This window comes from Pistacia vera, unplaced genomic scaffold (genome assembly GCF_008641045.1).
Source record: "Pistacia vera cultivar Batoury unplaced genomic scaffold, PisVer_v2 Contig476, whole genome shotgun sequence".
Classification (NCBI taxonomy): Eukaryota; Viridiplantae; Streptophyta; class Magnoliopsida; order Sapindales; family Anacardiaceae; genus Pistacia; species Pistacia vera.
Genome location: NW_022196308.1, coordinates 90,160 through 106,936, shown reverse-complemented (window position 1 = coordinate 106,936; position 16,777 = coordinate 90,160). Strand labels below are relative to the sequence as shown.

The following is a 16,777-nucleotide window of genomic DNA, read 5'->3' as shown; positions in this document are numbered from 1 at the left end:
CAAACAATTTGTGTTCAATAAACGCCATTACATTGTCCTTGAGCCCTATCAAGTTATATATATAAAGTTGAGATCTTTTAACTTAATTTGATGATTTAAATGCATGACACAAATTTTCTCCTATCTAATAAGCACGTAGACAGTGCCTAGAGGCATGAAGAATCAAGGTAAATAATTTTTTTTTTGGCATATTGGGGATGCTTATGCTGATACATCTTCATTTTATAGCCAGAAATCATACTATAATAATAAATATGTCTTCTCATTTACCTATACACTCAACCTTCTAAATTAGGAAGGTACTTATGTGGCAAATTGATTAACGAATCTAAGAATAAAGGGCAGCAACAAGCTAATATCTAAAAAAAATTTGTTCTGCAACTGAGTTTCTCCCCTACCAATAATCACCACAAGAGCAAAAACCATCTCTAAAATGATGAAACCGTTTGTTGTCTCTCACTACTATCTCCCTTCCCATAACCTTTGAGATTAACTTAGCCGCATTATGACAATCTACACAAATCCGCAGGTTCTTGTTAATCCTCAGTGTGACACCTTCAGTTGTCTTTAGCAACCCAAAAGAAATTGCAAGCTTCTCACTATGGCCGCGCAATATGTTTATCTTCTCATCTTCTTCTACTTCATGAAGCACACAATCTGTGTATGGTTTATATCCAATTTTACTAATTTTTTCCTCTAATGTTCTCCACATTCCTCCGATCTCTTCTGATTCTGGTAGTGTGGTATCACTAGCAACAAAGCTGTAAACATTCCCTCCAAGTTCAATCCAACTGCGGCCAGCATCCTTTTGAAGGCCAATCCCCTTCATCGTTTGCCGAACCTTCCTCACATCATCCCACTTCGCTGATCCAGCAAATAAATTTGAGAGCAACACATAATTTTCTGCTTTGGCTGGCTCTAATTCTAATAACTTTTTGGCAACTTTCTCCCCAATATCCAAAGCACCATGGATTCGGCAGGAACTTAGCAATGAGCTCCAGAATCCGGCATCTGGTTCCTCAGGCATCTCATCTATGAGTTTTAGAGCATCATCCAGTCTTCCTGCACGGCCCAGCATATCCACAACACATGCATAATGCTCTAGTTTTGGCTTTACCCCATGGAAATTCTGCATCTGGTTGAAATATCTCAGCCCATCTTCAACCAACCCTGCATGGCTACAGCCCATCAAAATACCAACAAATGTGAAGCCATCAGGCTTCTTGCCCAGTGCCTGCATATTTTCAAAAAGCTCTATTGCCTCTTTTCCATACCCATGTATTCCATAACCCACAATTATAGCATTCCATGATGCCACATCTTAATCCTTTAACCTGTCAAAAATGAATCGAGATTGTTCTATACAGCCACATTTGGCATACATATCTATGATTGAACAGCCAACAAATACATCATCTAGGAGGCTAGCTTTTAAAGCATAACAATGGGTTTCTTTTCCAAGCCGCAAGGCGGATAGCTGGGAACAAGATCCAAAAACACTCATTATGGAAATCTTACAAGGTTGAATTCTATTAGATAACATCTGTCTGAAGATAATTAGCGATTCATCTGGAAGTTTGTTCTGTGAGTAACCAGCTATGATTACATTCCAAGATACTAAACTTTTGTTGCTCATTGCATCAAAAAGAACTCGTGCAGAAGATAATTTCCCACAATGCATGTAAAGTGATAGTAGTGAGATGGCTACAAAAGAATCTGTTTCTAACCCATTACGTAGCACAAATCCATGAGTCTCTTTGCCATACAGCAGGGTTTTCATATGAGTGCAAGCTAATAGGAGGCTACCGATGCTAAACCAGTCAGGTTCTAAGCCTGAATTTGACATTTGACTGAATAATCCTAAAGCCTTTGAAGGATCACCATTTTGAGCATGACCACCAATAAGTGCATTCCAAGAGCTAACTGTCCTCGACTCCATACCATAAAACACATGCTCAGCAGAAGTCAGTAATCCACACTTTGCATAGGCTGCAACAAAAGCATTGGCTACCAATTCATCATTTTGAAACCCATGTCTTAATGAATAACCATGAAGTTCCTTCAAGCTCAGCAGCTCAGACTTCTCCAAACAAATTGTTAATACATTCAAAATTGTGACCTCATTTACCTTAGTTTCCTCTTTTTCCATCTGCATTCTACGTAGAAGATCAAACGTTCCACACACATCTCCTGCCATAGAAAAAGCCCCAATGATGGTATTCCAAGAAACAACATTTTTATCATTGTTTTTATCGAATAAGATTTGGGCTTGAGCTAAGTACCCGCATTTTGAATACATATCAACCAAGGCATTGTTCACCATCAATTCCTGATTCAGCCCCAATTTTACTGCTAAAGCATGAACCAAACTTCCCATTTCCAAATCTCCTTCCATCGCGCATACAGGTAAAACTGTCACTAGAGTTGCAACATCTGGTATCAAACCTTCCTCAGATCCCATCATCTTCATAAAATACTCATAACTTTGACTAACAAAACCATTCTCAGAAAACCCACGAATTATAGAATTCCAAGAAACCGAGTTTCTTTGAGGCATAAACTCATACACTTTCACCATTTCATCAACAAACCCACATTTTCCATACATGGCAACCAAAGCATTACCCACAAACACATCTCCAATCAAACCCATCTTCACAGCCATTCCATGGATAACATATCCAAACCCGACGCTAGCAATCCCTCCACAAGCTTTAATAACACAAGGCAAAGTAAAATTATCGGGCTTCAGCTCCGTACCCGAAATCAATTCAATAAACATGTTTAATGCATCATTATAAAGCTCATTTCTAGTGTACCCACTAACTATTGCATTCCACTGGAACAAATTTTTCGTCTGTAAATTATCGAACACGCCACGAGAATCCAGTGGAGACCCACACATTGAGTACATAGTAATGAGACGAGTGTTGAGAACCAAGTCATTTCTAAACTGGGTTGAAGCCAAAACTAGCTTATGGACTTCTTTACCAATTTCGATGTCTTTTTGTTGGCCACAGGCTTGTAATAATACGCCCATAGCTTCTTTAGCGTGAGCATTGTGCGGGTTTTCTCGCAAGAGAAACAAAGCTTTGGCGAGGTTTTTGGATTGACAGAGATTGGTTACTTCTTGGAGGAAATTGAGATCATGGGTTGATGTATTGTTGCTGGATAGAGGAGTTTGAGTTTGTGTTTGGGTTTGGGGGGTTTTGGTGGGGAAAGAAAGAGAATAATTTGCGTTGAAGGTTGAGCGAAGAGTGAGTTTATCATTTGATGTTCTAAAATTTCTTTGGAAAATGGGAGACTGTTTGTGATAGCGGTGGTGGTGAAGAAGGAATGGATGTGAACGCACCAGAGACATGTTCAGGGATCCTAGTTATCTGGATATGTCTTGTCTGGTTTTACAGTTATATTCTATGTGGGCATGAGCCAAACAAACTACATCACCAGTCAAAAGAAAAAACAAAAAGTCAAATTTGAAATCCGATAAACTCAGACACCATAGGAAAACATATCTTCAATTCTTCGTCATATTCTCAAATATACTACCTTCAATGGATTTACAAAACCAATATGCTCAGAACAAATTCGCAAAACTGCATGCATATTCAAATGACAGCACTATTAATTAACCTTTATTATCGCCAACATAGAAAATTTCACTTTTGATATATCACCTCTGTTAAAACAGTATCCGTAAGTATTTGAGAAGGTCCATCACTTAAATTTAATACCAAGAAATTATGATTGCACTTAATTTGTCCGAAGTAATGAAATATGTCCCATATATTTAACAGGGTCGAGTGTCTTAGCAGCCATTTATGCCCATGCTTGATCTGTTTATCTTCTGAGTACAAATTGATTTATTCTTTATAAATTATACTGCTGCAACAACTTTCCATTATTCATCTTTTAATTATTTTCCTTGGAGTTTTCTTCAAGTTACTTGGAACTTACAGTGAAGTTGATATCATGGATCAAAAGTTCTAGAGGTAAAGTAAAGTATAATATAATATTATTTCTTGCAAGATGCTTATGATATTAAATTATTGTATTATGCATTATAGAGAAATAACTAAATAAATTACGACTTCTTATCTCTAAGCTGAATGTTCAGCCTTTATCATCTGGCCCCCGCGCGCAATATCTGTTCTATTTATTGAGTAAAATTAGGTCCATGATTCTTTTGTCCTTTTATTTGATGTCATGTACATAATATACATAAAATTTTAGCTGAATTAAGTAGATTAGATAATAACAGTTTTAACTATTATTAGGGTGACTTGATGATAAAAAAGCAAAGAGATTTTTTGAGCTTTTGAGTTCGAGTCTCCTTAGGCCCTAATAGGAGTGGCATTTAAGACTCTTATTTAACAATTTCAAAATCTCGAGAGATTAGTTTAGGTGCACGCAAACTGATTCAAACACCTCGTTGATAAAAAAAAAAGAAAAAAAAGAAGGAAGATATTTACTGTTTTGAATTTTATACATATATTTTTTGCACTAAGCATTAAAAAACCTTAGTCAAGCATAAAATGTACATGCAATAGGCCTTCACATTTTCTATATAGAAAAGCATTGATTCGTCTAATTTTACTCCCCACTCAAGCTTAAAAATCTTCCTTTTCAAATGTTTTTCTCCGCGTCGTTACATTAAACATTATCATCACTTCCTCTCTGAATATACAAGCATCAGCTGCATCACCATCCTGCTCCTTTTTCCTCTTAAAGAAATTTAATAAACAGCACGTCGCCCACTTCACCCTCTCTCTGTCTACTTCTGTGTGTCATAAAGCATCCGTCCAAGAGGCCTCAAATTATAAACAAATGGTGTGTCGTTAGGTCATACTTAAACAAATCATTCCATATTTCTTACTTCTTACTTTTTGTTTCTGCTGATGATCAATTCACTCTTTAACTCTCTCCTCTAATAAATCCCTAGAAATTGTTTATTATTTGTACTCGTTAATCATGAAGAAGGATGTGATATATGCATCTTCCACGTGGAATCACAGGTTATTCACTACTTCTCTTCTATTTAAGCACATTTATTTTTTCCCCCAAAGCACAGGTTATTCTTTCGTTTGAATCACGGCGAAAATGGACACAGTAAATCGTTTCAAAGCCTTCTGTTTCTTAATATTCACAAAAATCTTCCAACTCTTGCGGAGAGCTGCCCCATTAGTAGTAGCAGTACCTCCTCCCATTGTTGTCCACCACGAAGTAGTGGACGAGAACTACCCTCAACCGGCTGCAGCTCAGCCGGTTGGCGATCAACATAACCTAGACTGGGCGATGATAATGATCGGCTTTTGTTTGCCATCAGCCGTTGAAATAGCTCTTCAATCTTTGCAGAATAAGCTCCCACCCGTTTTCCATTTTCTTTCTCTTTCAATCATATTCTCCCTCACTTTTGTCTTTGTTGGCAAATTCATGAGTACAAAATTTCCCATGATGGCTCAGTTGCTGGAGAGAGTTGGTGTGCTGTTTGCGGTGATGGCGATTTTTGTAGCCATCACAATTCCGCTCCCATTGTGGCTCAAATGCATCACATGGACCCTATTCGCCGTCTCCTTCATTGCCATCATAATTTGTATAATTTATAGCCATTTCTAAACGCTTATATTTTGTTAAAATTATATGTGTGTTGAACTAATTAATTTGACCGTAGAAAAGCTCGTATGTGAATGGAAAAAGAAGCGGACCACTGCCACTGGACCTGCAGATGAAGTGAATTAATAATACTAGAACCGGTCAATGATTAATTTGACCAAGTTATTATATAGTTTGTTCACGAAGACCGCTTGCTCATGTTAAATTATCAAAGAGTAACACCAAATTTGCTCATTAGTCATTAGTAACACTGGTGATGAGTATTGAGATTCCAATAACTTGGGGCGCAGCCGCATCAGTATATTCATTTTTGTTAGCTGCAACGACCGGGCCAGGGGCCGCCGTAATAATATTATATTTGCTGAAATCACACCGCATGATGAACATAAACACATTAATTAAAAGACTTTATCTATCTATATATATATATTCTTTATTTATTATAAGATCATTTCACAACTTTAGAGGCTTTAGGGTTTGAGAATTGAGATTGATTAAAAATTGAAGATAACCTGAAACTTCAAAAAGCTCCTCAGAGGAATTACTATTGGCAGCTGACGATGTGAGAATCGCGATAACTTTTTTCTCTTATCATAACACCCTTGTGTTTAGTGAAACCAAATTAACCTTTCCCTCCTTTGCAAGAACCCGGGATGCATGCTATGTTACTTAAAAAAGCTCAAATTATTTTTTAATAAAACTAACTAAAACGTTCACACGATGATTTATGGCATCGGTCTCACAAAAAGATTTAGCTTTGATCACCATAAATTAGACTTTAATCAAATGATTATTAAGTTCTTGCTAAACTTAAAACCGTTCTATACTTTTGGCATGAGGGCGGATTTGAATTCACTTTTAAATATTTTCATTTAGGTATTAGTTTTTCACGAAATGTTGAAAACAGATACAAATTTCAATTTGTTCAATTTAAGGACACTTGTCTCAATTTAGATACCCCTATCAAATAAATTTTTTTATTAATAATAAAATCATATTGTATCATTAAAATCAGATGTCAAATTTTGTTCAGTTTGGCTTTTTAGTTCCAACGTGCTAGTACCTTTATCAAATAATAGAAGAAAAGATGATTAAAAGTATTATTGAAGGGTTTATCATTGCAATTTAAAAAGGCATGTAAAAATAAAATACATACAACTATTATTTGAAAATAAAACTAATGGGGGCCATGCATGCATCTATGACCCATTTTCCATCTTAAGTGGAATCGCCATTGATTCGGTGAAAAAGAGTAACAAGACGACAGATTTTTATAGTCAAACAAAACACATAAAAAAGAACTGTAATATGTATCATAATTAATGGAAAAAATTAATTACTGGCATGATAATTATCAAGTCCAGAACTAAAAAAAAATTGAAAATTTCAAAGAAAAAGAGGAAAAAATGCCCTTTCATTCAGGTTCAGGTGCCTAGTTAAATTAATTTTGATGTGGTTTCACATTTAGATGCTGTTACCTGTGTGGAGGCAATAACATTCAAGCTGATCTCACTACATGACAATATCGGACATATCTAAGTCAACAAGAATCAACGCCAACGCATTCTTTTATTCTTTGCATATATTGACAAATCACGGCCGGATTCATATGCTTGTACCTTACCAACGTTAGACAGCATAGAATCAGCAATGTAAACACAGAAAGTTCTGTTATCCCATATAAATAAATATAAAAACAGATTTTGATAACGACTTTAACATCAACATTTCAATTCTTATATGTACGACTACGACTCTGTTGCCATTATTGATTGTACTTAATTGATATTCCTTGATGCAATCAGAATTTGATGGCTATATTCTTTCATAAAGCCAAGGAACAGGACAACGAACGTACGTAGAGGAGATATTAGATTCTGCAATTGAAACAATATGTGGATACCCGGTTAAAGAAATTTATGAAGAGAAATATTTATTATAATAAGTACCTTATTTGGACATGGAGATTGTTGTAATACATGAACATCGAAACAAAAAATATATTAATGTCGGTAAACCGCATTCTGTGGTTAATAAATACAAGCCATGCGGCCTGATTAAGTTTGAATATAAGCCAAAAAGAGAGAAGCGGCGGCTGCTGCTACTATAATCCAAAACATAACGTTTTGGTTGTTAATGAAGTTTTCATGCATAGGTCTTTCCTCCTAACGGTTCCTTGGTTCCTATAAATGAGAATGGAACTTACCCAGAAAATCATGCCAGAGACAATAGGAAAAAATGGACACTGCAGTTCTCAATATTAAGACACACTTTCTTTCTTTTGCAGATCGTTTTAAGGCCTGCTTCTTTTTCTTATCGCGCCAACTTTGGCCTAGGATTGCTCCTGTTCTTGCTGATGAGCAGGGAAATCTCAACTGGCCAAAGTTGATAATTGGATTTTGCTTTTCGGCAGCAGGTGCTCTTTTGCCTGGTCAAATTCACCCTCAACCGACTCTAACCTTCCATTTGTTTTCTCAGGCAGTCGTGTTTGCTTTTGCTCCCCTCTTTGTCGCCAGGTTCATCGGTGAAAGGCACCAATATATCGCCCGAGTGTTAGAGGAAGTTGGCGTCTTCTCAGCAGCCACTGCGTTTTTCCTCTGCATTACGATTCCATTGCCCTTGATTCTCAAGTTAACCACTTGGGCTGTCTACGGACTTTCTTTACTCGCAATTTTTATCGCAAATATCTCTACTGATTAAACACGTTGCATCTGTTATTGCTTTCAGAGGTAAGGCAAGCATATTTGATAATATACTCATTCGTAAATTACATTTGATAAAGAGCATGTTCATTATATCAAGTAACAAATCCAGACACGGTCGTTCATGGGAAGAGGTTCCCAGAGTTGCGTTGTTTAAGCTGCATGTAACTACGCCAGCATGGATTATATGTATGGAAATCTTTGTGTTTATTGTTCTTTAATTTATATGAATTAGTGGAGTTATGATCAAGCTAGTAAATTTGTAATGCAGGTACATATATAGAAGTGGTTTTTGTTGCTTTATATTGTGGATTCTCTCTCTTTCTCTTTGTATACAGAACATTTGAGTACTATAAACGAAGAAAACAGAGTATTCCTTTCCGCTAGAGGCCGGGCGTTCTTCTTTTTTAATTAAAAGAGATTAATAGTGGAGAAATATTTAGCACGACTGCGCACCATACCCTAATTACCCTCAACCTTGGTACTAGGGCTTTTTGAAAACACTCGTAGTTGTTATCACTTAAGACCATCTCAATTTACGGATAATTTTAGGCTTAAAACTGCATTCTGAAACTTTGCTAACTGCTATACTATATGCACTTGCTATTATGGGGTCACACTGCCAATAACAGTGATAGGTTTTTGCTTGCCATCAGCATTGAAATAGCTCTTGTTCTAATTCTTTGTCTTGCAATCTGTTATGACTAAGAAATTAAAGGCTGACGTGGAGTTGCGTGACGAAACGTGGCCTGCTCCCGTCAGAACGGTAAGCGCACGTCAGGCCTGCCAAACGCCCTGGTGCTCCCACGTGTTGCTAACCTGCTCCAAATCGCGTGAAATCGGCTTGGAAAATGGGTAATGGGACGTAAAATCAGATTAGGTCCTGACAATCACACCAACCCAAGGATTTAGTGATGATTACGCACATTCAACTGGGTATAAGAAGAGGAAGACACCTTCATTAAGGGGATTCGACAATTTTACATAAAAACTCTCTCTCTCTTGTAAGCAACACATTTTTACTTTTTCCTAAATCTTATGTAAGTCAGTCCGCTGTTGCGACCTGACCCACATTATCAATATCAATACAAATCAGTGGATGTAGGACTTGCTACCTTAGCATCCGAACCACTTTAAAAGCTCTTATAGCATTTATTTCGTATTGACAATCCATATTCATGTGCGTTCCTTGTCCAATCAACGTTGCGTACGTGTCAATTGGTTGGTGCCTAAATCACGCATCAACACAATCATATATATTCTCCTTCAGTTTTCTCTTTGTTAGCAAATTCATGAGTTGGAAAATTACCCATAGTAGCCCGAGGGCTTGAAGGGTTTGGTGTATTATTTGCAGTGATTGTAACTATTGTAGCCATCGCAATTCCACGCCCTTTTTAGCTCAAATACCTCACTTGACCTTCGACGTGTCTTCTTAATTGCAATTGTGATTTGTATATCGAGTAAAGTTAATTAAGTCTCACCAAATTTTTTTCCAAATCTCAATAATAATTTTTTGAAAAACATATATTTTGCCAATAAGAATTTGGAGAGGAAATAGGTTGTCTAAGAAAAACGAACTTCAACTCGATCAAATACGAAAATGGTGACTGAAATTTAACCCGGAGAAAAAAATAGAAATAACGAGGTTAATAAAGACATTTAGAAGAAAATATATTAGAGAAAGGAAATTTAGAAATAAAATATGAAATATTTATAGATTAAATTTTTAAAATGATTTTAACAGTTATTAAGTTTTGAAAAAGATTTACTAAAATAACATCATTTTAAAAATATGAAATATCCCAAATGCCCCATAGATTTAGAAAATTATCTTTGACTTCCCCTCATATTTCAAAAAATATCCCAAACCTCCCCCTTAGAGCTGTTTGTTAACAGAAATTTTTAACAGGAAGGATTAAATTTCATAATTACACCTTGAGTGTACACAACTTAATTAATACCAACAACCACTCCCAAACTCCCTTCATCGTTCGGTGGCAACAATGGCCGTTGTATGCATTCAATGATTCACCTCAAGCATAACTAGATGTGCCTCAAGTGAAATCATACATTGATATAATCTTCGGTTGTAAAAATGCTCAAGCAGCCACACACGCCACTGAACTAGCACGAATTGATCGAGCTCCAGTCCCAGTTTTCTCTTTGCTCAGCTGAAGATCTGATTCTTCATAGCAAATTGATGAAAAAGGAGCAGAGACTTTTCAGTGTTATTGTCGATGAAAGAAACTAATACGAGGGACAAAATGAAGTCGAAAACTCCATCCTTCTTCAGCCCTGTAACAATCAGGTCCATAAAACCACGTGTAGCCACTTTTATTTGGCTTTCTCATGCAGCTAAGCTACTAGTGACAGCTTTTAAACCATTTGGCATCCTGCATATCTTTGCATAATGTATTGAAGTGGCAGCATTTTAAATGAGTTAACGTGTAAGTAATGTTTAAAAAGTCAAGTTTGAGAGGAAGTCAATTAAATTATAATCCAATAACTATTAAAAGAAAAATGGAAACATATTAAGGAAGAAAAAGGGAAATTCGGATAGAGAAGAAAGGAGAAAGGAAAAGAAAGCATAAAGAAAGAGAGGATATATTGCCTTGTGCTTTTACAAATTTGACCCTGACCCATTAAAGAAATCAGTTAACAAACGGCTATAAGGGGAGGTTTGGGATATTATTCAAATGTGAGGGGAAGTGAGGGATTGGTATTTTAAACCTATGGCGTGATAGACTAACTAAAACTCATACCTCAGGGGAGGTTAGAATAATAACCATTATTAAAGGCATCACATTATCTTTTAAAACATCTCTTTAAACTCTACATAATATCAAAGAAGAAATACTCCAAAAAAAAAAATAAAAAATAAAATAAAATTAAGCGTGCAAACAAAATAAAATCCTTGGAAGAGTTCAAATGATATTTAAACAGTGGAATTACTCTTAATTTTTGTTTTGATACGAAAAGAATCTTAACTTTTGATAATTCAATCCAATAAATAGGTTTTAGTGTTTTACACATATGGAAAAAAAAAAAATCTTAATAAAATTTGATTAAAATTACAATTTTAAATCTCTAATAAACTAATAAGTAGAAAATATGCATCTATTATTCTAATAGTAAAAATTTTCAAACCTAAAATTATTATTTTCAATTAATCTTGTATATCTTAAGATTGAGAGGAAATTCTTAGGAGATAAAAAAAATATTTTGAGATTTTATAAGAAATAAAGATATGAATATAGTCCTAAAATGTAAAATAATAAAGAATATTGAATTTATTAATTACAAATTTGAAGTTCAAACATAAATATCCTTTTTACTGACTCTAAACATGAAGATATGATCATCTAAGCAAGGAATTAATAAAACACATGCATGTAATTATTGAGATAACTAATTAAAATTTCTCAAAAACTATTTGTGTACTTACAACTGGTAGAGTCCTTTATAATAATTTATTTTTTGAGAAAATAATAATTTTATTTAAAGTTAAATTTGTCAAAATTGAAAAAAAATTAAAAAATTGAACTATTGAAACAAAATATGAGCTTAAAATTATTATTCCAAAATTGAGGATGGAACAAGTGCTCTAGATTGGGAACGAGGACTTCTCCATTTTTGGGTAGAAGCATGAACAACCTGTAGAACGATGTTGTTCATGATGGAATGACTTGGCGGGAAATGAATCTGATGTTCCTCATCTTGGAACGGGCACTACAAGATTCACATTTGGGGGTGTAATTATCAATTTTTGAAGTATCAAAATGGGGTCCTAAGTCAAAGAATGCAATGTGTGTGGACTGTTTTAAAATAAGGACAAATATAGGGGTCATATGTGATGAAAATGCTGATGTGTTAGGGGCTATTTTAAAATACTATAATAATTGAGGGGGCAAAATGATATTTTACAAGTCAACCCCTTTATAGTAAGCTGAATCAATGTTATGAAAACCGGACTGGACCAGACCGGATCGGACTGTCCGGTCGGACCGGTTCGACCGGTAACCGACGGCATATCCGGTCTGGAATTATGTAAAAATCACTATTTACGTTTAAACCATATTGGGCCGTCGTTGGACTGCTAGAATAGTGCCAAATCGCGGTCCAATCGCCTCTGAATCCTGTCAGATTCCGGCATCGATCGAGGGAGAAAACACCGCTATTAGACTTGACGGCATCTCCACGGCGAAACCCAGCCATTTTCAGTGGCCGTCATCCAACCTTCATCGCTCGCCATCCACCTGAACTTCACGTGACCGTCAGACTTCTTTTGTTGATTCCAACGATTTTCAACGCTGATGGAACTCCCTAGCACCACCATCAGATTCGCCGGCACGTATACATAAAAAGCCCAATGATTCCAAACCTTGATTGGCTGTCGATCGTCGCTGCCGCCACCATCACCAGTCTCTTTGCGCGACAAGGGTGTTTTGGATAGATTTCAAACCTTAAGGGAGTATTATAGGGGTATTTTTGATAAATTTCAAACATTAGGGACTAAAAAAATTTTATAGAATATGGTCCAACCGACCGATCCAACCGGTCAAACCAGTCAAACCAAAAATGGAACCCTTGAACGGGTCATGGTCCGGTCTGATTTTCAGAGCATTGAGCTGAAGTCGACGAGAAGAAAAGGAGAAAGAGAGAAAAAAGGAAGGAAAGAGGAGGAAAAGGTGTAGATCGAATGAATAATTGTTGGGAAAATGAAAGTTGACATCTATTTTTTGTGGGAGAAGGAGAACAAGATAATTAGAGGAGTTTCACCATTTGGGTTGAGCTTCACAAGTTTTGAGTGGAAAAATCTAAAACCTTAACCTTTATTTTAATAATTCTTTCTAACGTTTTAGTTAATCATGCCTATTCTTTTAAATTTCCCCAATTGTTTTATTTCTCTATAAAAATAATCATATATATTCTCCTTCAGTTTTCTCTTTGTTAGCAAATTCATGAGTTGGAAAATTACCCATAGTAGCCCGAGGGCTTGAAGGGTTTGGTGTATTATTTGCAGTGATTGTAACTGTTGTAGCCATCGCAATTCCACTCCCTTTTTAGCTCAAATACCTCACTTGACCTTCGACGTGTCTTCTTAATTGCAATTGTGATTTGTATATCGAGTAAAGTTAATTAAGTCTCACCAAATTTTTTTCCAAATCTCAATAATAATTTTTTGAAAAACATATATTTTGCCAATAAGAATTTGGAGAGGAAATAGGTTGTCTAAGAAAAACGAACTTCAACTCGATCAAATACGAAAATGGTGACTGAAATTTAACCCGGAGAAAAAAATAGAAATAACGAGGTTAATAAAGACATTTGGAAGAAAATATATTAGAGAAAGGAAATTTAGAAATAAAATATGAAATATTTATAGATTAAATTTTTAAAATGATTTTAACAGTTATTAAGTTTTGAAAAAGATTTACTAAAATAACATCATTTTAAAAATATGAAATATCCCAAATGCCCCATGGGTTTAGAATATTATCTCTGACTTCCCCTCATATTTCAAAAAATATCCCAAACCTCCCCCTTAGAGCTGTTTGTTAACAGAAATTTTAAACAGGAAGGAGTAAATTTCATAATTACACCTTGAGTATACACAACTTAATTAATACCAACAAGCACTCCCAAACTCCCTTCATCGTTCGGTGGCAACAATGGCCGTTGTATGCATTCAATGATTCACCTCAAGCATAACTAGATGTGCCTCAAGTCAAATCATACATTGATATAATCTTCGGTTGTAAAAATGCTCAAGCAGCCACACACGCCACTGAACTAGCACGAATTGATCGAGTTTACCGAGTGCATCTCTTCCATGTCAAGCTCCAGTCCCAGTTTTCTCTTTGCTCAGCTGAAGATCTGATTCTTCATAGCAAATTGATGAAAAAGGAGCAGAGACTTTTCAGTATTATTGTCGATGAAAGAAGCTAATACGAGGGACAAAATGAAGTCGAAAACTCCATCCTTCTTCAGCCCTGTAACAATCAGGTCCATAAAACCACGTGTAGCCACTTTTATTTGGCTTTCTCATGCAGCTAAGCTACTAGTGACAGCTTTTAAACCATTTGGCATCCTGCATATCTTTGCATAATGTATTGAAGTGGCAGCATTTTAAATGAGTTAACGTGTAAGTAATGTTTAAAAAGTCAAGTTTGAGAGGAAGTCAATTAAATTATAATCCAATAACTATTAAAAGAAAAATGGAAACATATTAAGGAAGAAAAAGGGAAATTCGGATAGAGAAGAAAGGAGAAAGGAAAAGAAAGCATAAAGAAAGAGAGGATCTATTGCCTTGTGCTTTTACAAATATGACCCTGACCCATTAAAGAAATCAATTAACAAACGGCTATAAGGGGAGGTTTGGGATATTTTTCAAATGTGAGGGGAAGTGAGGGATTGGTATTTTAAACCTATGGCGTGATAGACTAACTCAAACTCATACCTCAGGGGAGGTTAGAATAATAACCATTATTAAAGGCATCACATTATCTTTTAAAACATCTCTTTAAACTCTACATAATATCAAAGAAGAAATACTCCAAAAAAAAAAATAAAAAATAAAATAAAATTAAGCGTGCAAACAAAATAAAATCCTTGGAAGAGTTCAAATGATATTTAAACAGTGGAACTACTCTTAATTTTTGTTTTGATACGAAAAGAATCTTAACTTTTGATAATTCAATCCAATAAATAGGTTTTAGTGTTTTACACATATGGANCTATTATCTTTTTCTTTGTACTCAAGTCTATTGCAAGAGTATCAAAAATTGAAAGGCACAATTTTGAATATAAAGTGAAGGTAACAGGACATATGGACATGCACATCCAAGTGACCAGGATGCAATGCAATGCAAGGTCAACTTTCTCTTTGTGATTGGTCATGAACACTATAATCCTCCCATCTCCCCCGCTTGACCACAATCCAACAAATAAATTTAGCAGTCTTGATAATGTCACCAATTTAAAAATGAAAAAGAAAAAAGAATGTGAACATATTATGATTGTATAACAACTATTTTTAACTAAGAGAAAAGAATATTAATAATAATACTTGATTTTCTAAAGTTTCAGTAGCCTCTACCACTCACTCTTCATGCCTAGCCAGAAATTTAGTTAAACAATCCTTTACAACTAGAATAAAGTTATTCTTTGTGGTAATCAATAGGTTCAATAACTCATTATTCCCCCTAATACCATTCAACTTCAACTCATAGATTTCACAGTTGAGAAAATTTGTCATAGCTTGAATCAACCTTGATTTCCCCGTAATAGAAGGACCGAACAACATATATTCTCTTTTCCACGCCTTCCCTTCTCTCTTATAAAGATCTTTCCTATTCACAAACCTCTCCAATTCCTCCATTATCTTTTTCTTTGTGCTCAAGTCCATTGCAAGAGTATCAAAGATTGAAAGCCACAATTTTGAATATAAAGAGAAGGTAACAAGACATGTGGACATGCACATCCAAGTGACCAAGGTGCAACAATGCAAGATTAACCTTCTCTTTGTGATTGGTCATGAACACTATAATCCTCCCATGTCCCTTGCTTGACCACAATCCATCAAGTAAATTTAGCAGTCTTGATAATGTCATCTATTTAAAAATGAAAACGAAAAAAGAATGTAAGCATATTATGATTGTATAACATCTATTTATAAGAATAGCCTAAGAGAAAAGAATGTGAATAATAGGACCTGGTTTTCTAGAGTTTCAATAACCGCTGCCACTCCCTCTTCACGCCTAGTTGATAATATAGTTCAACAATCTTTTACAACCATAATGGAGTTACTCTTTGTGGTAATCAACAGGTTTAATAACTCACTATTCCTTTTAATATCATTCAATTTCAACTTATAGATGTCAAAGTTGAGAAAATTTGTCATATCTTGAATCAACTTTGATTTCCCCATAACAGAAGGACTAACCAGACAACATATATTCTCTTTTCCACGCCTTCCTCTCTCTCTTATAAAACTTTTTCCTATTCACAAGCCTCTCCAAATCTTCCATTATCTTTTTCTTTGTACTAAAACCCATTGGAAGAGTATCAAAAATTGAAAGCCATAATTTTGAATATAAAGTAAAGGTAACAAGACATGTGGACATGCACATCCAGATGACCAAGGTGCAACAATGCAAGGTCAACTTTCTCTTTGTGATTGGTCATGAACATTATTATCTTCCCATCTTCCCCGCTTGACCCCAATCCATCAAGTAAATTTAACAGTTTTGTTAATTAATGTCACCTATTTAAAAATGAAAAAGAAAAAAGAATTTGAACATATTATGATTGTATAACATCTATAGCCTAAGAGAAAAGAATGTGAATAGTAATACCTGATTTTCTGGCATTTCAATAGCCTCTACCACTCCCTTTTCACGCGTAGTCAATAATTTAGTTGAACAATCCTTTACAACCACTTGGTATTTAATGTGTCACTT

At 35.3% G+C, this 16,777-nt stretch overlaps 1 protein-coding gene across 1 annotated transcript; it reads right to left on the bottom strand.

The window, feature by feature from the left end:
• Positions 1 to 235: 235 nt before the first annotated feature.
• On the bottom strand, positions 236 to 3,351 carry LOC116146342 (pentatricopeptide repeat-containing protein At1g18485). The gene is given in 1 exon segment (XM_031431755.1): positions 236 to 3,351. A coding segment is annotated over 1 exon segment (2,646 nt). The 5' UTR covers positions 3,041 to 3,351; the 3' UTR covers positions 236 to 394.
• Positions 3,352 to 16,777: the final 13,426 nt, after the last annotated feature.